Here is a 27,416-nt window from a genome sequence, read left to right on the forward strand (position 1 = left end):
ATGCCTGAATATCCTTTTATCATCGTCATTGAAGTATGGTCATTGTATCACCTCTAACAGAATCACCTGGGGTCCTTTATACTGATTTTGTAACTGTTAGAAAGAATAAATAGATGTATACTTGTTGATTTGGAGGTATTTCCATTAAGCTATGTTTCCCAGCACTGTTCACCTTTATAGTAATGGTACACATACGAAGAGATAAATATTTATGTGGTGTACTGGGGTAAGAAACCATAGACTGTCTCTTTGTCAATACCCATCTCACTGAAAAACTACTGTTGAGTGAGAAAAACAATTTGCAAAAAAAAAAAAACCTTTTTTTAAGACAATACCAAAATTCTGTATGACTATGTATAAGCATACCTGCATGAATATGTATTATGTTTGCATATGATTATGTGAGTTACATTATGTGCTTGTAGATACACAGTATTATAAGAATAGAAAAGAAGGAAAACAAAAAAGAAAAAAATTTTAAAAAGGTTAAAAACATTAGCGAGTATGCTCTGAACCCATTTATGTGTTTATGTAAAAGAATATAGTCATATGTAAAGGCATTTAAAAATAGAATAAATATGTAAGAGTGGGATGAATGGAAAAAGTAGCATCGACATATATACACTACCATGTGTCAAATAGCTGGTGAGAAGTTGCTATATAACACAGTCTGGTGCTTTGTGATGACTGGGAGAGGTAGGATAGGCGGAAGGGAGGGAAGGTCAAGAGGGAGGTGCTGTGCTGTTTTTAGTCGCTCAGTTGTGTCCGACTCTTTGTGACCCAATGGACTGTAGCCCACCAGGCTCCTCTGTCCATGGGGATTCTCCAGGCAAGAACACTGGCGTGGGTTACCATGTCCTTCCAGGGGCTCTTCCCAACCCAGGGATGGAACCCAGATCTCCCGCATTGCAGGCAGATTCTTTACAGTCTCAGCCACCAGGGAAGCCAAAGAGGGAGGTGATACATGTATAACTATGGCTGATTTGCATTGCTGTAAGGCAGAAAGCAACACAACATTGTAGAGCAATTTTCCTTAAATTTTTAAAAACGCAGATCCATGGCCCGTATTGTAAAGCCAATCTCAGGGGTAGGTGATACAGAGAGGTGGGAGTCTGCATCATTAACAAATATTTCAACTGATTCTGTAACAATGAAATCCACAATATTTTGCATTAAGTGCTAATAGCATTAGGCGTACACACAGCATAGTTGGAAATTTCCATCCAGAAATGCAGACTCAGCTGATCTCCGTTGTCTTGGAACATAGTAGATGCATAATAAACAGCTGCTGATTATTTGAGTCATTTGGAGGACAGGTGAAGGGAGTGAGGGCCAACCTGGTGAGAGAAGTCAATCCATGCTCAGGCATGATGAGGAAAAATATTTAAGAAAGATGGACTGGGCCCCCTTAGCATTTTCAAACATTCAACAGTATTTGTTAGACACTAAATACCTGCAGGTAACTTTTCTCTATCTTATTTCAAATAAGTCTTTACAAACGCAGAGAGGTGAAGTGTGTAGCACAAGTAGTATTAAAATTGGGATTTGAACTCCACACTTTTTGAGCACTCAGCTATAAACTAGAGTCCTGGGAGCTGCTGAGGATAGGAGTGCAAGTACAATAGATAGTATGCTGTTTTCCATGTCCACAATCTTGCAGTTCTGCCATGATCATTCTGGTCTGTTGTCACTTACCAGTTGACAGCCCTAGTCTGCTGCCTAGAAGCTTGTCATATATCCCAACCTGGATCCCACCAAAGAGAGATTACAGCAAATGTGTTTTTTGTTTATTGTCATTAGCTAGTATTTTCTTTTTTTTTTTTTTTTTATTAGCTAGTATTTTCACAGTGGGGAGAAACCATTTCCTAGGTGACTTTGAATAGTGCAGGAAGACCAAGAAAACCAACTCTAGTTCCTTCCAAGTGAAAATAATTCTGGCTTTTTCTAGCTTTGTCTTCTAAGTGTTTTGCTGTTAGAGCAAAAGGAAGGTGAGGAGGGAATAATGCAGAGATGCCCTTTCATTAAGTTCAGGGGTCAGACAACACATGATACAAATAAATTTCATATCATACTCATTTTTTGTAATCTCTGGTGTTGGGTGCATGCGTGCGTGCTAAGTTGCTTCAGACCCCGTGGACTCTAGCCCACCAGGCTCCTCTGTCCATGGGACTCTTCAGGTAAGAATACTGGAGCGGGTTGCCATGCCCTTCTCCACTGGTGTTGGGTAGTGACTAAGAAATCAGAGATGTATATTTTGCCCCCAAAGGCCTGAATGAAAACAAAGACGGCATCTGTTTGTCATCTAGTGGATGATTACTTGAAGGCCTTGATCTCTGGACCTGTGCCACCCTGCGATCATTTCCGGAGACGTAGCCATTTTGCAGATTCTGGAGGACGGTAGAAAGGGCCAGACCCTGGTATTGACTGGTTCTCAAACCTTCGCGGAGCCAGTCCAGATCGGTGGCATCGAGGCTGGTCTCCGTAACTTGGCAGCAACCCAGGGGCGGAAAAACCGGAAGGCTGGGATTCCCAGGTGGGGTCAACGGTGTGCGAAATTCATCAGCGGCTGGGCGCCACGGGGAGTTGTCTTTGGAGACAGGTTCCCCGCTCCTCTGCGCCCATGAAGTAGCCACTCCTTCCCGAGGTGTGTAGCCTGCGTCCCGAGCTGCCTTTCCAGCCTGGAGACTTGGGCTCAGTGTATCTTTTTCTTACCCGCAACGTGCGACCTCTCCCCTAAGTTACGCTCGGCCTCAGGGGGCCGATTTTAAACCAGTAATACAACCAGTTCCCGAGAGACGCCCCGCTCGTTCAAACGCCGAGTCTCCGTAGGGCGCTTAGCCCCGAGCGCCTCGGCTCGCGGCCTCCCACGCCCCGCGTTCCTACTCGGTGGCAGCGAAAGCCCGGATTGCTGGACGCGGCCGGGAGGACCGGGGCCGCAAACGCCGCGCGGCGCCGGCGCCGCACCGGGCATGCTCAGTGGCGCGGCCTGCCGGGCGGCCTCGCGAGCCGCCCCCGGATCTGCGCGGCGGCAGCGGCGGCGGCGGCGACGTGTGCGCGCAGGGGGCGGCGGCCTCGCCCCGTCTCTCTCTCGGCGCCTGGGTCGGGTGGGTGACGCCGAGCGCGAGATGTCGGACTTCGACAGTAACCCGTTTGCCGACCCGGACCTCAACAACCCTTTCAAGGTGAGCGTCGCCCCCAGCATCTCCCGCCGCCGTGACGCGTCGTTGTTTGTGTAAACCGACAAGTTTCCTTCGCGTCCACGGCGCCCGCTACTCAGCCCCTGAGACCGAGGCGCGGGGCCGCTGCGGCCCCCGTGTCACTCGTGTGGGGGTCAGAGTGGGAGCTCCTGAGGTCCCCGTGCGGTCGGGCTCCCCACGTCCCCCACCGGAGAGGGTCGTGCCCTGGCCTGGGAGTGGGGGCTCCCGAGGCTGCTGGGTTCCCGGCCCGCCTCCCGGGAGCGGGGCGGGCGAGCGCCCAGAGCAGGTGGACTTGTCACCTGCCAGTCCGGTGGGCTTGTCACCTGCGAGGCCGGCGCGGCCGGGCCGGGCCGAGGACCAGGACGCCGCAGCAGAAGGGGGCTCGCCCTCGGGAGGGGTTGTCATGGGGACCCGAGGCAGCGGCTGCGGGGAGCTGCGTGGGGGTGATGGCAGCGATGTGGAGGAGAGGTGAGGGCACCGAGTACAATGTAATTTTAAAAAAGGGTTTTGTTTTTATTTTCTAAACTTGTGTTGCGCCCGGATACCACACGCGGCGCTGCCATTCCTCCTCCGCAACCTTTTGCCTGAGGTTGAAGGTACCGATGTCAAAGCCCAAGTTACATATAAATAAACACACCTGGAAAACAATAGTGCACGTGGACGATCGTCTTCCTTTCTTAGCGCTCTTAGTAAGGTAAACGGGCTATTTTCCAAGCTCCTGGGGCGTCAGCTGTTCTCTGGGCTCTGTGAGGATAGCATTTCCACCGTGAGCTTCTTTCCTTCTTGGAGTCTGCCTTGTAGATTCCAGCTTCCGAAGGGGTTGGCTTCGAAATGGGTAAAGGAAGGCGGCTAAGACGTTCATTATCTGCGCCTAAATTAATGCAATGTCAAAGGAACTATCTTTCTAAAAAATACCACTCCAGGTTTCTTAGTGATCGCGTTTGTTTAGCACGTGTAATTTATTTCTGACTATTGCTTGAAGTTGGTTCTTTAATTCCCCCTGCATACGTATCAATACAATAGTAACAATTTGTGGTCATACAAGGATCACTTTTCTGGCTTGTAGAGTTTACATCTTTTCTTTTTACTCCTGGTTTTATTAAGAATTCTAGAAAAGGAGAAACACCCCTTCCCTGATGATCGCCTGATAATTTCATGGAGTATTATCTTAAGTAAATGATTCTGGTTATCGTCCACAGTTTGACTCACTCTGTAGAAATGTAGAATGGACTCAGTCAGCTTTTCTTTGCCTCTAGTATCACCTAAGAAAATTCTATACACCTGGCCTGAAACTTTCAGGTTTTAGAGATACTATGGTTGTATTTTGAGGAGAATTTTTTTTCCCCCCTAGAAATTAGTATTTAGTATTCCATCATTCCATGTTGTGGAAAATTAGATTATTGTTTAATCATAGGCATTCTGAAGAGACATCTCATAACTTGCCAAATGGGTGTTATTTTAGAATATTTTGAGGTATAACACAGAGAACCTGTCAGCTCTTCCTAATTTCAGATAATTCATTGATGCTATTTATTTAGCATCTGACAGTTTTGCTATTTTCTATTATGCTGTTCCATTTCCTAGCTTTTATTAGGTAGCTAGCTCTCTTGTTAGGGCAAGACAATGTTGCCTTTTTAGCCCAGACTGCTTTTTTTAAGTTACTAATTTTTATTGGACTATAGTTGCTTTACAGTGTTGTGTTAGTTTCTGCTGTGCAGCAAAGTAAATCAGCTATATGCATACATATGTTCTTTCTTTTTTGTATTTCCTTCCCATTTAGGTCACCACAGGGCAGTGACTACAGACTACTTTTTCATCACACACAATGTTTCCATGACACTTTCCTCTTCTCCAGTACTTAAGGTTTCTGTACTAATTCTAAACCCAAAAATAGCTTTAAATACTCATTTGTTGTGGCATAAAATTATAAACCATTCTTGTTCTTTATAAGTGGATGCATTCAGAGGACAATAATTATTTAGGTTCATAAAATTCTTCAAAGGATAGATCAATTCAGGCCTAAAGAGGACTTGGTTGTACACCTTTACCTATTTTTGGTGACTGTTCTGTCATTGTGTACCTGACCTTTTATCTTTCCATTTGAGTTCAGCTGCCTTTTTCTTCTCAAAGTAAAAGTTTACATTTATAGCATATTCTTTTTTCTTGCTACTGTTGGTTTTCTTTCGTGTAAATGTTGATTTTTGAAATAGCATTTGTGGTCATCTCTACTTAAATATAAAACATTCCCAGATTTGTCTTTGTGTTATCTTATCATCAACTTTCCTTACAAACCTGTTCTTATTTTCAATATTTGAAATATTTTAGTATTCAAAAATAAAGTTCATATTTGAAAAATAAATGTATTTCACATTTTTCAGCCATCCTGGTTTCTTCTTGATTAAAAACTACTTGATTTCCACTGCTAAATTGCTAACTTGCCCATTGTCTTACATGCAGGTGTAGGTAGTGCAGAATTGGCATTAGAATTTAGATCACCTGATTCTTGCTCTGTTGCTGGTGGCACTATATAATGTTCCCTGTTTGGATTTTTGATATCAAAATTCTTGTGTTGTGTTTGGTGCTGGAACTTGAGGGTCTCATATTGTATTTAAAAGTTTTGGCTTGAGAGTTAAAAACAAAAACACTGCGTTTAATTCTGACTATGTCTCTGACAGGCCAGCTGCAAAACCTTGGAAAGTTGCTTAGCCTCTATACCTTAGTTTACTGTTATGTAGAATATAGTAATAGTACCTTTTTCATAGGATTGTTAATAGGATTAGGTGAACATACATTTAGTGTGTTATAACTACTCAAAGCAAAGTGGCTTTAATTAGATAATAATAATTAGTATTAATAGTAATTCAAGAGACTGTATTTATAGTTAACCATTTTATTTTTGCTTATTAATTTCGTGAAATTCATATTCCCTTTGAGTCTTCTAGAATGCTATTAGAAGCTGTTTGGTGGGTCACGACTGAGGAATCGAGGCCAAAAATAAGTGGTTTGCTTTAGTTTGTACTTAGATCAGACGCAGGTTGTCTGAATTCTAGTGCTTTGTCACTACACATGCTTCCTCCCCAATAAAAAAAATCTATATTAAAATTGAGCAACTGTCCACTTTATTTTAACCTCAAAAATTAATTCTACTCTATTGAAATTATCTATTTAAAACAGCCTACAATTCAGTGTTCTTATTTAAGTTGTCTGTTTAGTTTCAGTAATACCAGTGGTATCCTAAGAGTTTATTTGAAGTTGAAAATAGAAAACCTTGTCTTAAAAAGAGGCCTATAATTCAAGGATGTTACCCATTTTGTTTTCATTTACAGTAAGTGGATAGCACTCTTATCCATTTAAAATGTTAAGACTGGAGATTGGATAGCACTAGGAAAGGACTTTAAGGAATTTTTCTGTGGTAGTCTAACTTTGGAAACTTTATCTTTCAGCGTTAATCTGGAACACATCGGTAGTAATTTATGGTTTATGGTATTTTATGTTCATGTCAACTGCATGAGTTCCCACTGTTTTCCTCAGGTCGGTATTTTTAAAAAGCTTCCATTGAGCTGCTGATTATATTTCATCAAATAAAGATGCATCATTATTTTATTTACCTCTCTCAGTTATCTATTGCTGTGTAACAAATATTCAATACATGCAAAGTACTTGGATTTGGAGACCTCCTGCATAACACTAGATTATATAAGGAACTTGAGCATCTGTGGATTTTGGTATCCAAAGGGGCTCCTGAAACCAATCTCTGCTTATATACTAAGGGATGCTTGCCTGTAATCCCCAAATGTAGTGGCTTAAAACAACATTTTTTTGTTCACTATTTTGTTATTTGAGTTAGATTTAGCTGGGCAGTTTGTTTTTAAATGTTATTAACCAGAGTCACTCATGTGCCTTCAGTCATCCGGCAGCTTGGCTAGGGTGGGGTAGTATAAGATGTCCTGGGGTTACCTGGGGCTGTCAGTGGGCGCAAAATAGGTTCTCTTTCATGTGGCCTCTCCTAGGAATAGTCTGGGCTTTTTTCATGGTAGCAGCAGTGTTTCAAGAGGAAAAGAGTGAAAGCCACAAGGCTGCTTGAGTCATTTCACTTCTGCTACAATTCTGTTAGTCAAAACAAGCGACAAGACAGTCCAGATTAAAAAAAGGAGTTGGGAGGATGAGACTTCAGTTCTTGATGAAAGGAACTGTGTCCCTCTTGATATAGACGTGGGAACTGAAAAGATAAACGCAGTGTAAAATGGTGAGACATGTACAGGATAACATCAGTAGAACTCCCACCATATGAAGGAGGAGTGGGAGGCACATTGCAGTCACTGGTAAGATGTGTGTCATGCTCAGTCATGTCTGACTCTTTGTGACCCCATGGACTGCAACCTGCCAGGCCTCAGGGTCCTTCACTGTCTCCTGGAGCCTGATCAAACTTATGTCCGTTGAGTCGGTGATGCCATCCAACCATCTCATCCTCTGTCGTCCCCTTCTCCTCCTGCCTTAAAATTTTCCCAGCATCAAGGTCTTTTGTAATGAGTTGGCCCTTTGCATCAGGTGGCCAAAAGTATTGGAACTTCAACTTCATCATCAGTCCTTCCGATGAATATTCAGCATTGATTTCCTTTAGAATGGACTGGTTTGATCTCCTTGTAGTCCAAGGGACTCTCAAGAGTGTTCTCCAGCACCACAGTTCAAAAGCATCAGTGCTCAGTCTTCTTTATGGTCCAACTCTCACATCCATACATGACTACTGAAAAAATCATAACTTTGACTATATGGACCTTTGTTGGTAAAGTAATGTATCTGCTTTTTAATATGCTGTCAAGGTTTGTCATAGCTTTTCTTCGAGGAGCAAGCGTCTTTTAATTTCATGGCTGCAGTCACCATCTGAAGTGATTTTGGGGCCCAAAAAAGTAAAGTCTGTCACTGTTTCCATTGTTTCCCCATCTGTTTGCCATGAAGTGATGGGACTGGATGCCATGATCTTTGTTTTTTGAATGTTGAGTTTTAAGTCAGCTTTTTCACTCTCCTCTTTCACTTTCATCAAGAGGCTCTTTAGTTCCTCTTTGCTTTCTGCCAAAAGGGTGGTGTCATCTGCATATCTGAGGTTGATATTTCTCCCAGCAATCTTGATTCCAGCTTGTGCTTCATCCAGTCCAGCATTTCTCATGATGTACTCTGCATATAAATTAAATAAACAGGGTGACAATATACAGCCTTGACGTACTCCTTTCCCAATTTGGAACCAGTTCGTTGTTCCATGTCTGATTTTAACTGTTGCTTTTTGACCTACATACAGATTTCTCAGGAGGCAGGTAAGCTGGTTTGGTATTCCTATCTCTTGAAGAATTTTCCACAGTTTGTTGTAATATACACAGTCAAAGTCTAGGTCAGTGAAGCAGAATTAGATGTTTTTCTGGAATTTTCTTGTTTCGTCTGTGATCCGATGGATGTTGGCAATTTGATCTCTGGTTCCTCTGCCTCTTCTAAATCCAGCTTGAACATCTGGAAGTTCTTGGTTCATGTACTGTTGAAGTCTGGCTTGGAGAATTTTGAGCATTACTTTGCTAGTGTGTGAAATGAGTGCAATTGTGCGGTAGTTTGAACATTCTTTGACACTACCTTTCTTTGGGATTGGAATGGAAACTGAAATGAAAACTGACCTTTTTCAGTCCTGTGGCCCCTGCTAAGTTTTCCAAATTTGCTGGCATATTGAGTGCAGCACTTTCACAGCATCATCTTTGAGGATTTGAAATAGCTCAGTTGGAATTCCATCACCTCTACTAGCTTTGTTGGTAATAATGCTTCCTAAGGGCCCCTTAACTTCACACTCCAGGATGTCTGGCTCTAGGGGAGTGATCACACCATCGTGGTTATCTGGGTCGTGAAGATCTTTTTTGTATAGTTATTCTGTGTATTCTTGTCACCTCTTCTTAATATCTTCTGCTTCTGTTAGGTCCCTACTGTTTCTGTTCTTTATTGTGCATGTATTTACATGAAATGTTCCCTTGGTATCTCTAATTTTCTTGAAGAGATTGCTTGTCTTTCCCATTCTATTGTTTTCCTCTATTTCTTTGCATTGTTGACTTAGGAAGGCTTTCTTATCTCTCTTTGCTATTCTTTGGAACTCTGCATTCAGATAGGTATATCTTTCCTTTTCTCCCTTGCCTCTAACTTCTCTCCTTTTCTCAACCATTTGTAAGTCCTCCTCAGACAACCAGTTTGCCTTTTTCATTTGTTTTTCTTGGGAATGGTTTTGATCACTGTCTGCTGTACAGTTTTGCTAACCTCTGTCCCTAGTTCTTCAGGCACTCTGTCTATCAGATCTAATCCCGTGTTTATCTTGTGCAGATTCAAACTATCCTTTAAAACACATCCATAATTCTTTTTGAGACAGTCTTCTTTATTTAGGGTAGAGTGTCAGGGTGCTGTGGATCAGCATTCTAAAGATATGTGGAAACCTTTTGTCTAGATTGAGTGTCTCCTACGGCTGGTGAAAGCTTTCAGGCTGCTAGGGTGGGTGGCATATCTCTCACAATAACTAAATGACAAAACTAGTATTTGAATATGTTTTGTAATATTTTGGTCCTTGGTTTTAACAATAGTTGTAACAGAAAATGTGATTGTGAGAATTTTTAAATATAAACTGTTCTTTTGCTGATGTTGCCTCCCACCAAAAGGTCTTTTGGAGTGTGTTTAATATTTTAGTAGTGTTGAATGAAGATCCAGGAAATATACTGGGTATTTTCTTAATATGAATCACAGTGTTAGGTGGTTCTTGAAAAATATATATTGGATTAATGAGGTTAGTTACTGGTTCTTAAAAGTGAGTCTACAATGTTCTGTTTTTGTCCATCCAATGAGTATTGCCTTCAGTTCCAAGTACATATTTAAAGAGTGGTTTGAACAAGATAGGTTGTGCCCCGGAAGAAGTCAGAATGACCATGCGTCTGGAATCAAGTCCTTGGAAGAATAATGTAAGTTTATTCAATGCGTTTAGTCTACAGAAAGCTAAAGGGAAATTTGAGGTATATAGATACTTGATGGGTTCTTGGTTGGTTGAGTGAATAAATTTGTTCTTGCTTCAGAAAAAAGGCCAAATGGCAGAGTTTATGTGAAAATAGATTTAGTCCTAACCTAAAGATGTAAAAAAAAAATCTATTAGAATAGTCTGACAATGCTCTTTAGGTATGCAGTTCCTCAGCACTTGAAGGAATTCATGCAGAATTTGAATGACTTATCACAGCTGCTAAGGCAGAGATTTTCGTGTTTCAGGTTTTTTTTTCCCCCTTACGTTAAAAATCTCTGTTACATTTTTATACGCTTATGGACCATTTGGGAATGCATAAATTCTCTCGTTTTAATATATCGGATATCGGAATTGAGTCTGGTCATCTCAGAGAAGAGGGTTTATGTTCTAGGATGCTGTTATGCTCCATGTCCCAGCATCTACTGAGGGAGCAGCCTGAAGTGACTGCTTCCCCAGAGGCCGTCATCTCCTTTATTGTGTGATGCTTGCCATGCTCCCGGTAGCTGACTGATCTTATCAAAGGTACCTGGCTCAGCAGAAGCAGGTCTTTGGGCTGATCAGGAACAGATAAGAGCTCTTGGTCCAAAGATTTTGCCTCAACAAGAACAGTGATAGTTAACTGAGCTTTTTCTCTCAGGAACATGAACTGAGAGCACAGAGAACAAGTTACAGCAAAAAAGTAGTGGGGATAACTATGGAAAGACATGAGGAGAGAGCCAGATTATCTTAATCATGAAGCACTGGAGTAGGAATCATATGACCAGAGCTTCTGAGGTAATTTTCTAGAACCCCAGTCCTTATTAGAGCTGCTCTTGAACTGCAAGAGATACTGCCATGTTTTGAAGAATTCCAGCTTTGTGAAACGCAGAATCTTTCTTTCTTTGTATGCAGAGTCCATTTCTTTCAACCAGAATTGCCTACAGGTAAATGCGAAGTAACATCTTCTAACCAAAATCATGATTGAATCAAGTCTGTATTTAGACTGAATACAGATATAAATGATAGAATACAGGTTGTCATGATACAGTTAAAGTTGTACTTAGTTTTTGGTGGTAATGAAAATTCAGACACTATGAGGTGTTTTTAAATCACAAGAAGGAAATTTCCCAATGTTTCATAGGTGTGGAACGTAAAAGACAATGTGGAGGTTGGTTGGATTTGACTTTTTACCAAATCCCCTTCCCTGTGCAAGAAATGCCACAAGAAGTCCTTGTAAACATGTGTGCAGAGAGCAATCCAATAATCTCCTCTCTGGCATTTGACTTTGGGTGCTTGTAAGAATTAGTAATGCCAGTTCATCAGTTGATGGATATTTGAGTTGTTTCTACCTTTTGAGTATTATGAATAATGCTGCTATAAACATCCGTGTACAAGTTTTTGTTTGAGCATTTGTTTTAATTTTCTTGGGTGTATACCTGGGAATAGAATCTCTGGGGCTTGTGGTAACTATGTTGAATCATTTGAGGAATAGCCAGACAGTTTTCCAAAGTGGCTGCACCATTTCATATATATTCCTGCCTGCAATGTATGAGGGTTCCACTTTCTCTACATCCTAATCCACATTGTTACCTGTTAATAATTCTAGCCATCCTAGTGAATGTGAAGTATCTCATTTTGGTTTTGACTTGCATATTGTCATATGTTGAATTTATTTTTATGTGCTTATTGGCCATTTGTATATCATCTTTGGAGAAATTTCTATTCATATCCTTTGCCTATTTTAAAATTTGGTTGTCTTTTATTGAATTGTAAGAGACTTTTAAAAAATATATTCTGGATTTAAGTTCTGTATGCAGATAAATGATTTACAAGTGTTTTCTCTCATTTTGTTGGTTACTTTTTTACTTTCTCGTTAATGTTCTTTGAAGCACAAAAGTTCTAAATTCTGATTAAGTCCAAATTATCTATATTTAGATTCTTTGTTTTGATATTGTATCTAAGAATCCTTTGCCAGACCTCATGATTTGCTGAACATTTATCCCAGTTTTATTCAAGAAGTTTTATAGTTTTAGCTCTTACGTTTAGCTTTATGATTCATTTTGTGTTAATTTTTGTGTAGGATGTGAAGTAAGGTCCAACTTCATTGTTTTGAATGTGGATATCCAGTTGTTCCAACACCATTTGTTGAACAGACTGTTCTGTTCAACAATCTCTGCTTGTTTCAAAACTTAAAAAAAGTGTAATAATGAGTTTTACACTTGTTTTTTGAATGTAGTTATGAATACATCAATATTACCAACTTGATACTTTTTTCTTTAAAAGAGACTTCTGTTTATTTTACAGAGTACAGATGAATTATTGAAATTTTTTTTATATCATCAAAACTGTTCAGTTCAGTCGCTCAGTCACGTCCAACTCTTTGCAACCCCATGAACTGCAGCACACCAGGCCTTCCTGTCCATCACCAACTCCCAGAGTCCACCCAAACCCATGTCCAGATCCTCTTAAAAGAATAAAGCAAGGAATAAGTGTAAATTATAAATGTGTTGTGCATTTTGAGTGTTGCTGAGATCAAACTAGGAAGAAAGGATTTGTGATAGGTATACATTGATAATTTTAACTTGATTGTTAATAGAAGAAAAATAAATTAGACATTTGAATGCAATGATTTAGTATATGTAGCTGTTAAAGATCTTTGCTTATCAAACAGAACAGTGCATATCATACAAACAGTGTATACTCAACAAGTAATGGATGTTTCTATTTTGTTCAAGAGAAAGAAGCAAAGGTAGAGCTGTGTATATGCTGCTGTCAGTCATTTTGTCTGCGAGAATCCTCCATTGGTGGTTAGAATTCTCATATAGTGATGTGGGAGGTGGGAGGTGATAGGAAAAGAGGATCAAGAATATGGGCCAGTCATGGCTGGGGCTGGCATACTAGCGTAAATTTACTAGCGTAATTTTACTATTTTCCCAAAGTGGTTTATGCTTGTTTTAGCTTGATTTAGCCAGTCTTGTGGTTTTATTTATGGCCTACCATGCTTAATGTTTGGCATCTCAAGTAGTCATAAATTTTAGTGAATTGCTTACAAGTAAGTGGCATATTATAAAAGTGTAATTAATGTATTCCCTAAACTTCAAAGAAGTGTTACATGCTTTTTCTACTTGATTAAAAAAAATGTATGGAAATATTTATATTTGAATCTCAGGGGAGCTTAACCACCATTTAGAGTTGAGTTCATAAGAAAATGTTCCATAAGCTAAATGTATTGCAGACAAATATTTACGTGTTCTTACCCCAGTGCTGGGAGCTTAGAGGAAGGAGTTAGAGAAATCTACAGAGGTGGTCCAGGGGAATAGGTAAAAGGGTGGCATTAGAGCCAGGCAGCCTAAATTTGCTTGTCCACCTCCTAGTTAGATGACCTTAGGCAAATTGCTTAATTTTTCTGTTTTCCATATTTATTTGATATTTTTTTTTTTTACACTTCTTATGGTTACAGGAGTTTAGCTTTTGAATTCAGACAAAGATAAGAAGCTCTTAAAATAACAGATAAGGGAAATAAATAATGGTGCAAGTTTCTCTTTGGTTGCAACATGTGATTATTTATTCTCCTTTATTTTATCTCTAAATTGCCTAAATTTTCTAAGGCAGACTCTAATTTTTATTAACTTTTAAACTTTTGGTATTAACAGAAATAGCAACAAAAACAAAACATAGAAATTACTGGTTGTCTTACAAAGCATGGGGATTTTAGAAGCTATTATATATCACAACTTGAGCTGAGGATAATAATGAGAGTTCATTTTATTTTTATGACAGATTACCTTGTGGTGCAAACTTTGTTTAAATGGTGAAAAGTTGTAAACTTGGTTGTTTAATGTTGATTTTTAAAAAGGATATCTAATGTTCTATATATTTGAGGCTAAATAGTTTTTAAAGTTGTGATTATGATTACCTTTTGAAGCCATGGAAAGCTGGCAGGATCCATCCCTGGTGTCACAGTTGGAATGCTGAACGTTTTCTCCCCATGGATATATCGCTGTAGATTTGGATTTGCTGGTCTGAAGAGCTTAACCACGAAGTTAGCAAGAGTAGGTTATTTAGCCAGAATTCGTTTCTTAAGAAAATGTTCCTTACAACATATATTTGAGGTGGAAAAGCTACATTTAAAAGTTGACTGCCTAGGTGTATGTGCTCAGTTGCTAAGTCATGTCTGACTCTTTGTGACCCCATGGATTCCATGGACTGTAGCCCACCAGGCTCCTCTGTCCATGGGAATCTCCAGGCAAGAATACTGGAGTGGGTTGCCATTTCCTTCTCAATGAGTGCCTGTAATATGACCAAACTACTAAGACATTTAAAAATTTGTTCATGGGTATTTGCTGGCCATATTTAGTGGTAATATTGTTTTGGTATTTCAGTATTTAATATGAATGACAGAAAACTCATTAATCTTGGTGCAGAACCAGTATATATGACAAAACAAACTTTTTTTTGGTGCAAAAATCTCTTGAGAGTTTATTGAAAATAAGGGATGTCATCCCATCCTTAGGATATCAGTTCAGTGACTCATTCATTCATTAGTGGTCATTTGAGCCCACCAGTCAGTTGAACAAATATGATCAAATATTTTCCTGTTTTTTGGCATCATCCTTTTTCTTTTTATGTCTGTATACTTTAGTGCATTTTTGTTGGGCATCTAGCTCCTTTAGCCACCTAGTTTCTCAAATTTCAGAAGAAATTTTCATGATTCCATATAGTAGGATGCTAAAATAAAGTATCCAGTTTGTAAGTATCCAAACTCTGGGATCATTGTAGTCTCTGAGAGCCAGATCTCCTACCCAATCTCTTTTTTACTTCTTTCCTAATGAGTGTTTCTCTATTTAATAAGGGCACTGGGTGATTTGGTATTTAGATTTTGAAGACGTGGATTTTTTTAAAAAGGCTTATTTCTTATTTATGGCCGTGCTGGGTCTTCTTTGCCATGAGGGCTTTCTTTAGTTGCAGTGATCTGGGGCTTCTCTTCATTGTGGTACGTGGCCTCTCATTTCAGTGGCTTCTCTTATTGCAGCAAACAGGATCTAGGACATGTGGGCTTCAGTAGTTGCAGTGTGTGGACTTAGTAGTTATGCTGCAAGGGCTTGGTTGCCCCACAGCATGTGGGATCTTCCCAGACCAGGGATTGAACTCATGTCCTCTGCATTGCTAGGTGGATTTTTAACCACTAGACCACCAGGAAAGCCCTGCATATGAATTTATAGCTGGTTGGCAAGATTTCTTCCAAGAAATGTTACAACTGATTATCTTCTTAAAGAACAGCTTTGAGATATAATTAATGTACCATACCATTAACCAATTTAATGGGTACAATTTAGTGATTTTTAGTATATTCACAGTTGTGCATCATCACTGTCAATTTTAGAACATTTTCATCACTCTGAAAAGAAATCTCATGACCTTTAGCAGTCATTACCCATTTTCCTCCCAACTTCTTCAGCACTAGGCAGCCACTAATATTCTCTCTGGACATTACATATACATGGGATTGTAAAAAATGTAGTCTTTTATGACTGGCAGTATCATGTGTTTAAGTTTCATTCGTATTGTAGCATGTATCAGAACATCATTTCTTTTTATTGTCAAATTATAATTCCATTGCATGGATATAGTACATTTTATTTGTACATTCATCAGTTGATATAAGTTTGGGTTGTTTCCACTTTTGGCTGGTAGGAATCATGCTGCTGTGAATATTTGTTTAAGTTTTTATATGGATGTATGGATATGTGTTCCAAAGAATAGCAAGGAGAGATAAGAAAGCCTTCCTAAGTCAACAGTGCAAAGAAATAGAGGAAAACAATAGAATGGGAAAGACTAGAGATCTCTTCAAGAAAATTAGAGATACAAAGGGAACATTTCATGCAGAGATGGGCACAGTAAAGAACAGAAATGGAATGGACCTAACAGAAGCAGAGATAATAAGAAGAGGTGCCAAGAATACACAGAAGAACTATACAAAAGAGATCTTCATGACCCAGATAACCACAATGGTATGATCACTCACCTATAGCCAGACATCTTGGAGTGTAAAGTCAAGTGGGCCTTAGGAAGCATCACTATGAACAAAGCTAGCGGAAGTGATGGAATTCCAGTTGAGCTATTCAGATCCTCAAAGATGATGCTATGGAAGTGCTGCACTCAATATGCCAGCAAATTTGGAAAACTCAGCAGTCGCCACAGGACTGAAAAAGGTCAGTTTTCATTCCAATCCCAAAGAAAGGTAGTGTCAAAGAATGTTCAAACTACTGCACTATTGCACTCATTTCACACACTAGCAAAGTAATGCTAAAAATTCTCCAAGCTAGGCTTCAATAGTACGTGAACTGAGAAACTTCCAGACATTTAAGCTGGATTTAGAAAAGACAGAGGAACTAGAGATCAAATTGGCAACATCTGTCAGATCATAGAAAAAGTAAGAGAATTCCAGAAAAACATCTATTTCTGCTTCATTGACTACGCTAAAGCCTTTGACTGTGTGGATTACAACCAACTGTGGAAAATTCTTCCAGAGATGGGAATACCAGACCACATGACCTGCCTCCTGAAAAATCTGTATGCAAGACAAGAAACAGCAGTTAGAACTGGGCATGGGGCAACAGACTGGTTCCAAATCGGGTAAGGAGTACGGCAAGGCTGTATATTGTCACCCTGCTTGTTTGACTTACATGCGAAGTACATCATGCGAAATGCCAGGCTGAATGAAGCACAAGCTGGAATCAAGATTGCTGGAAGAAATATCAGTAACCTCTGGGGTAATGCTAAAGAGCCTCTGGATGAAAGTGAAAGATGAGAGTAAAAAGTTGGCTTAAAATTCAACATTCAGAAAACTGAGATCATGGCATCTGGTACCATCACTTCATGGCAAATAGATAGGGAAACAATGGAAACAGTGATAGACTTTATTTTCCTGGGCTCCAAAATCACTTCAGATGGTTGACTGTAGCCATGAAATTAAAACACGCTTGTCCTTGGAAGAAAAGCTATGACCAACCTAGACAGCACATTAGAAAGCAGAGATGTTACTTTGCCAACAAAGGTCCATCTAGTCAAAGCTATGGTTTTTCTAGTGGTCATGTATGGATGTGAGAGTTGGACTATAAAGAAAGCTGTGCTGCGTTTAGTCGCTCAGTCATGTTGGATTCTTTCCGAGTCTGACACACATGGACTGTAGCCCACCAGGCTCCTCTGTCCATCGGGATTCTCTGGGCAAGAATATTGGAGTGGGTTGCCATGCCTTCCTCTAAGGGATCTTCCCAACTTAGGGCTTGAACCCAGGTCTCCTGCATTGCAGGCTGATTCTTTACCATCTGAGACACCAGGGACCTTGGCGCCAAAGAACTGATGCATTTGAACTGTGGTATTAGAGAAGACTCGTGAGAGTCCCTTGGACTTCAAGGAGATCAAACCAGTCTATCCTAAAGGAAATCAGTCCTCAATATTCATTGGAAGGGCTGATGCTGAAGCTGAAGCTCCAATATTTTGGCCACCTGATGTGAAGAACTGTCTCTTTTGAAAAGACCCTTATGCTGGGAAAGATTCAAGGCAGGAGAAGAAGGGGCTGACAGAGGACGAATTGGTTTGATGGCATCACCAGCTTGATGGACATGAGTTTGAATAAGCTCTGGGAGTTGATGATGGACAGGGAAGCCTGGCATGCTGCTGTCTGTGGGGTGCAAAGAGTCAGACACGACTCGGCGACTAAACTGAACTGATGGATATGTACCTAGGAGTCAAATTGCCTGGGTATTTGCTAATTGCCAAGCTATTTTACTAAATGGCTGTACCATTTTACATTCTCACTGTGAAGTATGAGGATTCTAGTTTCTTTTTTTTTCTCTTTAACTTCCTTTTTTTAAACATCCTTGCCAATACTTTGTTTTTTATTGTAGTCATTCTAGTAGCGTGAAGTGGTATCTCATTATTTTGATTTGCATTTCCCTAACAGCTAGTGATGTTGAGTGACTTTTCATGTACTTAGTGGCCATTTGTATAGTTCCTTTAGAAAAATGTCTATTTGGATCCTTTGCCCATTTAAAAATTGTTGTCTTTTTGAGATAAAGTTTTTTAATATATTCTAGATACAAATCACTTATCAAGTATATGATATGTGAAAATTTTCTTCCATTTTGTAGGTTTTTTTTTTTTTTAACTCTCTTGGTTTACTTCTCAGCAGGAAAGTTTTAAATTTTGATGAAGCCCAATTGTATATTTTTTTCTTGCTGCTTGTGGTTTTGGTGTTGTATCTCAGAAACCATTGTCTAATCCAAGGTCATGAAGATTTACTTCTGTGTTTTCTTCTAAGAGTTTTATAATTTTAGTGCATGTATTTAGGCTTTGGTTCATTTTAAGTTAATTTTTGTATATGGTTAAAGGTATCAGTTGTGTATTGAAAGTTACTTAACTTCTTTAACTCTTAGGAATTTATTATACATGTAGAATACTTTGATATTATCTAAGTGTTCAGTGCTTTACTCTGGTCTAAAAAATCATTTGTTTAGGTTTCTTGCCACTGCTCTATCTTTAGACATACTGTCTTCTTTTGACTAGCTTTCATATAGTTCATGTAGCTCAAATATGATGCCACATAATAAATACGCAATTTGGAGTTTGGGGACCCTTTACTTGATATCTCATAGCATTTGTCAATAAAGCATCTAATTCTTTTGCCAGTGCATTATTTTCTATGATTTTGGTTAGATGGTTCATGTGACTGAGTGGATCCAATGGCATAATTTTAAAAATAAGCTAAACATAGTCTCAGTCTTTTTTTTTTTTAATTTTTTTTTTTAACACGGAAAATTTTTGTTTCAGGGAAGAGCCAGTCAACAATGTTGTGCTAGTTTCAGGTGAACAGAGAAGGGACTCAGACATACATATATATTATTTTCAATCTTTATCAACCATTATCTTTCAATTGTAGCTTTTGCCAATTTGATAAGGTCTTTATAGTTACCTAAAATTTTTATGTAATTGCTGTGACTATATTAGAGAATAAAGTGTTTCAAATTCAGTTGTTTTCAAGAGATTTTTATCATTGAAGATGGAGTAAGAGTGGATTATTTAGCCAAAAATATATGGAGTGCTGAAAGTGAATCAGGCACCTAGATAGACACTGTACTAGTCACCAGGAATACAAAGATGGAGAAGTCACTAATGTCAAGGATCCACACTTGAGTTGGGAAACATAATGTGCAATTAAATGCTTTGAAGGAAAAAGAGTAACTGGTCAGTATGGTAGCCTCTGTTCCCCTAAGTGTAGCATCTGAGGCAGAAGGCTTAGGTGTTACTCCCTCATTTTGTAGATGGGAAAATTCAGACACAGAGGTTAATAGTTTCAAGTTTCAGTTCAGTTCTGTCTCTCAGTCATGTCCGACTCTTGAGACCCCACGGACTGCAGCACGTCAGGCTTCCCTGTCCATCACCAACTCCAGGAGCTTACTCAAACTTATGTCCATCGAGTTGGTGATGCCATCCAACCATCTCATCCTTTGTCGTCCCCTTCTCCTCCCGCCTTCAGTCTTTCCCAGCATCAGGGTCTTTTCCAATGAATCAGTTCTTCGCATCAGGTGGCCAAAGTACTGGAGCTTCAGCATCAGTCCTTCTGATGAGTATTCAGGACTGATTTCCTTTAGGATGGACTGGTTGGGTCTCCTTTCAGTCCAAGGGACTCTCAAGAGTTTTCTCCAACACCACAGTTCAAAAGCATCCATTCTTCGGTGCTCAGCTTTCTTTATAGTCCAACTGTCACATCCATACGTGACTATTGGAAAAACCATAGCTTTGACTAGACAGACCTTTGTTGGCAAAGTAATGTCTCTGCTTTTTAATATGCTGTCTAGGTGGTCATAACTTTTCTTCCAAGGAGCAAACGTGTTTTAATTTTATGGCTGCAGTCACCATCTGCAGTGATTTTGGAGCCACCCAAAATAAAATCTGTCACTGGTTCCATTGTTTCCCCATCTATTTGCCATGAAGTGATGGGACTGGATGCCATGATCTTAGTTTTTTGAATGTTGAGTTTTAAGCCAACTTTTTCACTCTCCTCTTTCACTTTCATCAAGAGGCTCTTTAGTTTCTCTTTGCTTTCTGCAATAAGAGTGGTGTCATCTGCATATCTGAGGTTATTGATATTTCTCCTGGCAATCTTGATTCCAGTTTGTGCTTCATCCAGCCCGGCATTTCGCATGATGTACTCTGCATGTAAGTTAAATAAGCAGGGTGACAACATACAGCTTTGACGTACTCCTCTCCCGATTTGAAACTAGTCTGTTGTTTCATGTTCAGTTCTAACTGTTACTTCTTGACCTGCATACAGATTTCTCAGGAGACAGGTCAGGTGGTCTGGTATTCCCATCTCTTTAAGAATTTTCCACAGTTTGTTGTGATCCACACAGTCAAAGGCTTTGGTGTAGTCAGTAAAGCAGAAGTAGATGTTTTTCTGAAACTCTGTTGCTCTTTCTGTGATCCAACAGATGTTGGCAATTTAATCTCTGGTTCCTCTGCCTTCTGTAAATCCAGCTTCAACATCTGGAAGTTCACGGTTCACGTATGTTGAAGCCTAGGTTGGAGAATTTTGAGCATTACTTTGCTAGTGTGTGAGATGAGTGCAATTGTACGGTAGTCTGAACATTCTTTGGCATTGCCTTTCCAATCTGTGGATTGGAATGAAAACTGACCTTTTCCAGTCCTGTGGCCACTGCTCAGTTTTCCACATTTGCTGGCTTATTGAGTGCAGTACTTTAACAGCATCATCTTTGAGAATTTGAAATAGCTCAGCTGGAATTCCATCACCTCCGCTAGCTTTGTTCATAGTGATGCTTCCTAAGGCCCACTTGACTTTGCATTCTAGGATATCTGGCTCTAGGTGAGTAATCATACTATTGTGGTTATCTGGGTCATGATCTTTTTTGTATAGTTCTTCTGTGTAGTCTTGACACCTCTTCTTAATATCTTCTGCTTCTGTTAGGTCCATACCATTTCTGTCTTTTATTGTGCCCATCTTTGTAGCTCTAATTTTCTTGAAGAGATCTCTAGTCTTTCCCATTCTATTGTTTCAAGTTTCAAATTTAGTTAGGAATTAAAGAACTTGATGAAAACTGTTCCATGAATGGCTTTAGTAAGGATAATGTGAGAAGGTTTCTGTTAGTTTCTGCTCAGAATATTGTTGACAATATAAAATAGAACAAAGAAAGCAACACATCTCTTAATTTAATTTTGACTGTGGACTTCCCAGGTGGTGTTAGCAGTAAAGAACCTGCCTGCCAGTGCAGGAGTTGGAAGAGACATGGGTTCAATCCCTGGGTTGGGAAGATCCCTTGAAGAAGGGCATGGCAACCGACTCCAGTATTCTTGCCTGGAGAATCCCATGGACAGAGGAACATGATGGGCTACGGTACATGGGGTCACCAAGTGACTTAGCATGCACATGTGGACTAAGAAATAGTTTCTTGCATTCTATATTATTTAAGTCCCTTTTTGTTCAGTTGCTCAGTCATGTCTGACTCTTTGTAACACCATAGACTGCAATAGGCCAGGCTTCCCTTTCCTTCACTATCTCCCAGAGTTTGCTCAGACTCATGTCCATTGAGTCAATGATGCCTTTCAACCATCTCATCCTTTACATACATCATTAACTATCCAGATGAAATTTTCACTAAATTATATTACTCTGGGAGATTATATTACTTTGGGAGATAGTGAAGGACAGGGAAGTCTGTCGTGCTGCAGTCCATGGAGTTGCAAAGAGTTGAACATAACTGAGTGACTACACAAGGAATATTATTTTCAGAAATAATGTTTCCAAAGAATTCTTCCTTTAGATCATAGAAGGGCTAGAAAATGAAATGATTTTTTTTGGCACTTAATACTAGTGTTAACATGGAGAAAAAGTGCAATTTAAGGTTTGGGTTTTTACCTTTTGATTTGCATATATGAGGTATATTTGCTTGGATGTGTTTGCTTCAGTTGTTTCTAATTTATTGAGGAGTGACTTGGTCTATAAAAATTAGTTTTGAATCTCAAGTTTTAAGATTTTCGTGACTGACAGTGAAAATGAGTATTAACTTTTCACTACCATGAAATTATTATTATTGAATAATTCCTAGTAATTATTAAGCACTCCTTATAATGAGTTATAAAAGTTTTGCTAAATGTTGTTTTAGAGTCTTGCTGAGATTTTTAATGGCTTCTCTCGTAGTACCAATAATTCTTCCTCCTCACTCTGTGTCTTTTAAATTCGTATGATTACAATAGCTCTGAAAAGTATAGAGTAGGAAAAAAAATTTTTACTCTCTGAAGTTAGCACCTCTTACAGCCCCTAGCTTGGGCATTTCTTATTTAATCAAGTTGCCTAGTCCAGTGTGTAATATTGATTGGATTAGGTAGAGTTTTGTGGAGCAGTGCAGTATTTAATCGGAGAAGGCAATGGCACCCCACTCCAGTACTCTTGCCTGGAAAATCCCATGGACGGAGGAGCCTGGTAGGCTACAGTCCATGGGGTCGTTAAGAGTCGGACACGACTGAGCGACTTCACTTTCACTTTTCCCTTTCATGCACTGGAGAAAGAAATGGCAACCCACTCCAGTATTCTTGCCTGGAGAATCCTAGGGACGGCAGAGCCTGGTGAGCTGCCGTCCATGGGGTCGCACAGAGTCGGACACGACTGAAGCGACTTAGCAGCAGCAGCAGCAGTATTTAATTCAGCCCTTTTCTTTTGAGGACATATTTGAAACATCACTTTGTATTCTTTATTAGATTTTTCTAAAAACTTGGTCTTTGGAGTCAGATTTGAAGTTGGATCCTTGACCCCGTCACTTGTTAGCCATATGATTTTGGGCAAATTACTTAAATATCTCTGAGCTAGTATTCTCAGCAGTGAAAGAAAGGATATAGAGTGAAAGTCATAGGATTGTGTTCTGAGGATTACATGAGGTAATTAAAGAGTCTAGTACTGTGCTAAACTAGATGAATTCTTTCTCCTTCAGTCTATCTTTGCTTTAGCCTTCTTCACTTTCTCATAGGTTTCCTTGATAGAATTGTAAATATTAATTTTTTAAAAATTGTTAAAAATATTCAAATTATTGTCTTCTGATATCTCATGAAGTGTAAGGACAGTGAAAAAGCATGGTGGGAGCCTGCTACTGTGTTGTATGAAAACATTGGCTTGAGAAACTTCTGATCAGGTCTCTTACCATTTTTTTATAATTTCGAAAAACTTCAAGGAAATTTAGTTTTAAATCTGAGTTTATTGCTTTCCTTTTGGTGACATAATTGAATTTTCCCAAATGAATGAAAGTGAAATTTTAGCCATTATTGAATAAATTATAATGACTAGATCAGCACTGTTCAGTGGGAATATTATTTGTGCCACAGGTGTAATTTAAAATTTTGTAGAAGGTATATGAAAAGAAATCAGGTGAAATTAATTTTAATAATACATTTTATTTAACGTCATATGTACAAAATCTCTTTCAACATACAATTGACCTAACAATTGTTAATGATATTTTACATTGTTTTGTGCCTCAAAATCAGAAACATGGTGTGTTTTATACTTTGAGCACATTTCAGTTTGGACTAGATACATTTCAAGAGCTACATGTGGCTAGTGGCCACTACATTATATGACATAGGTCTAGGTAAGTAAAATACAATACTGCAACAGCAGTGGGCTTTAGCTGTGTGTGGTAGAATGTCAGTCATTAGTGCTGGTTTAAGGCGTGTCTTCCTGCTGTGGCTGTCACTTACGTGGGTGGTGAGAATTCACCCGTATTTGCAGTCTCTATCCCATAAATGATCTCACCAGCTACTCGTTTTTCATTCCCAAAGACTGGTAAGTTTTCATAGGCCTAAAATATGCTCTTAGATGATTGAGAGAGTAAACCAAATTTAGTATACGTTTGTTCTCTTCACATTCATCAAATCTGTAGGTGTGACAGGAGCAAGGTTGTATTTTGAGAAGCTCCTCTTGGTTCACTGTGAAGAATAGATTGGGGAAGGTGTCACAAGGCGGAGAGACAATGGGAAGGCTAGTGCAATTTACACTGAAAAATACAGCCCCTGATGGGAGGGTGTGTGGGTGGGAGATGAGAAGTGCATAGAAAGAAGGGGGCTTATAGTAGTAGTAGCTTGAGGGTGATTGAAAGAATAGTTTTGTTTGTCTTTGCTGTGTGCATTTTAAAGATGATTGAGGCTTAAAGTGTAGATGTGAGGCGTCCTGTTGAGAAGAAGAAGATGAACATATGAGAGAAAAGGATAACTGATAGGATAATCCAGAGAAAAGATGGGAAGAGATGAAACTTGTATATAAAGAGATTTTTTTTTTACATAGGTTTTGTCAACTTGCCTTAAACTTTACAACTGTAGGAAATATCTATCACTAAGCAAATCAAAGGATAAATTAAAGATTAGAGTTGTATTCTCCTCCATTTCCTTAAAATTAGAAGGGAGAGAAAAGGTGAAATTAGAATTAAATTAAGAAGTGATAGAGAGCTGACTTGTGGTTGCCAAGGGGATGGGGTTTGGGAGAAGGGCGGAGTGGGAGGTTGGGGTTAGCAGATGTAAGCTGTTATATTTGTCGTTCAATCGCCGAGCTGTGTCCAGCTCTTTATGACTCTGTTGGTTGCAGCACGGCCAGGCTCCCTTGTCCTTCAGTATCTGCCAGAGTTTGCTCAAATGCATGTCTGTTGAGTCAGGGATGCTATCTAACCATCTCATCCTCTGCCACCCCCTTCTCCTTTTGCCTCCAGTCTTTTCCAGCATCAGAGTCTTTTCTATTAAGTATGGAATGGATAAACAACAAGGTTCTACTGTATAACACTGGGAACTAAATCCTGTCCTAAACCATAGTGGAAAAGAATATATATATATGTGTGTGTATAACTAGATCACTTTGCTGTGCATAAGTTGACACAACATTGTAAATCAGCTTCAATTAAAAAAAAGTGATTTAGCAGCAGTTTGGATCAGTAAGTATGTTTGAGACCAGAATGTGTACTTGACGTCAGTAAATGGTAATACTTATTAAAAGCTTTCTCACCCAGAAGATTTTATTTAAATATAAAACCTTAATGAAAGTAAACTGTTTATCTAAAGTTTTAATAGAACACAAAATGGCCAAGAGCATTGGTTCCACCTGTCCTGGTTTTAAGGCATGGAGACATGCTCAGGTTACCTCAAGTGATGAAGGTTTTTTGTTTGGATTTTGGGGAGGGAAGGAAGCCCAACACAGTCAGTCCCTGCTTTTGGGATGGAAGTTTCTGGGAGCTCACGTGGTGTTTCCTCAGTCCACAGTCCTGCCCTTTACCTCCCTCCTGCCAAGCCGTGGAAACCATTTTCACACGAAATCAATAGTTAAAAGACATACAAGAATTGAGCTTCACTGATTTGCGTGAAGGTTCGGGGGCTGATCTCTGCCAGACTTTTTTCCCTCTTCTGCCCGTCTGACATGTCCTCCTTTTTTCCTCTTCCTATGATCTCCCTGGAGGTCTGTAGGAATGTGTGAAAACTTCTCTAACACCAGTCATTCCTCATCTGCTAGAAGAACAGCAACTCTGTTGGCCATATTTTTGCTTGAGTGACTCATTGGCAACTCTGGTAAATGCCATTCCCCTTAGGTGCTGAACCTACTGCCCCCTTTTCTGGTCACCTTCTTATGACTTCGCTTCTGTCTGTCTGTATACTGGGACTAGTGTCCGCTTCTGCTGCTAATCACAGTACCATCTTTATGTCTCATTCAAGTGCCTCAACAAACAAGCCCTAATGGAATTGATTAGTTAGTATTCAATGCAGAATCACTTCTGTAGGGGTCTGCCAGGCTCCCTCATGTCCAGTTCTAAAAATGGCTGCCATTGGCACAGAGGCCAATTCTTCATCCTTTGGCATGCCGCTAAGCTATTGGGGGCCCTTGACACAATGACTGGGTGGAGGACTCCGGTCACTGCTCAGAAGGTGGCCGTGGTTGTTTTTTGGCCTATTCGTTACATAGGATGCTCTATACTTTCTTGATACCTCAGTTAATACAAAATGGACAGCTTTTTTGTTTGACTCTTCTTTTCTTGTTGGTAATAATGATAACAGCCTAAGCTGTCACTTAAGTGTTGTCCATGTACAGGAACTGTATCAGTCATTTTACACGCAGTAGTTTGTGAACTGTGTGATGCATTTTACTGATGAAAAAACTGAGTCACATTGAAATATGAAGTGCCTTGTTCAGTGTTTCCATCTTTTCACTAGCAGGGTGGGAAGGGTTAAATACAGGCAGTTAGCTTTCCAAAAATGAAGACTTAAAGTCTATAGCATACAAAGTTTCAGAGTTTCAACTGACCTGGGCGATCAAATATCATATTTCTCCTATTTTACATATGAGACGAGAGTTTAGGTGACTTTCTTAAGGTTGCAGAGGCTAGTCATTTCCAGTGAACTGAGTTTCCAATTCCGAGATGAGTCCTTTCTGCTTTTGAACAAATACCTAAGATACAGAAGCTTTTTAGTGTTATCAGGAAACCCAAACCTATTAAGTGTTAGCAGATATATAGTAAGTAGATACATAATGTATGTTATACAAAATCATCCATGGAGTCTTTTGTGTTTTTAGACTATTATTTAGCTTGAGGATGATATATGTACCGAGGAGACACTGAGATTGGTTATTTACAAGAAATGTTTACTGAAGAAACTATTATCATTATTTTTGGCCACACCATGTGGCATGTGGGATCTTACTTCCACAACCAGGGATTGAACCTGAACCCCCTGCGGTGAAAGTGTGGAGTCTTACCACCAGGGAGGTCCCAAAGAAACTGTTATTGAATTAATGTCCCTATGTCTAGCTGAAGGTGAAAGTACTTTCTTGCCAGGTTTTAATCTTCCTGTGAGGTTTTATGTGGCATTGATTGAGAAGGTCCAACATGAAGCATGATGGAGGAAATCAGTTGAAATTCAGTGAAGGTGCACTCCCCCAGTCAGTTAAGTCGCTCAGTCGTGTCCGACTCTTTGCAACCCCATGGACTGCAGCACGCCAGGCTTTCCTGTCCATCACCAACTCCCGGAGCCTACTCAAACTCATCTCCATCACGTTGGTGATGTCATCCAACCATCTCATCCTCTGTCGTCCCCTTCTCCTCTTGCCTTCAGTCTTTCCCAGCATCAGAGTCTTTTCCAATGAGTTGATTCTTCACATCAGGTGGCCAGTATAT

The 27,416-nt window shown here is 39.6% G+C and overlaps 1 protein-coding gene across 12 annotated transcripts in view; it reads left to right on the forward strand.

Moving 5' to 3' along the window:
- The first annotated feature begins 2,363 nt into the window (after nucleotides 1–2,363).
- SCAMP1 (secretory carrier membrane protein 1) overlaps nucleotides 2,364–27,416 on the forward strand; it is a 150,007-nt gene continuing 124,954 nt past the window's right edge. For 11 of the 12 annotated variants that reach the window (XM_081505971.1, XM_081505976.1, XM_081505969.1 and 8 more), the window contains exon 1: nucleotides 3,015–3,182. In XM_081505971.1, coding sequence (XP_081362097.1) covers nucleotides 3,126–3,182 — 57 coding nt within the window. In that variant the 5' untranslated portion in view covers nucleotides 3,015–3,125. Of the gene's footprint in view, nucleotides 2,645–3,014; nucleotides 3,183–27,416 lie in introns of those variants that run through there. The other variant, XM_081505982.1, reaches the window with a different exon arrangement.

Source organism: Giraffa tippelskirchi, chromosome 7 (genome assembly GCF_054371585.1).
Source record: "Giraffa tippelskirchi isolate mGirTip1 chromosome 7, T2T-mGirTip1v1.2.pri, whole genome shotgun sequence".
Taxonomy (NCBI): domain Eukaryota; kingdom Metazoa; phylum Chordata; class Mammalia; order Artiodactyla; family Giraffidae; genus Giraffa; species Giraffa tippelskirchi.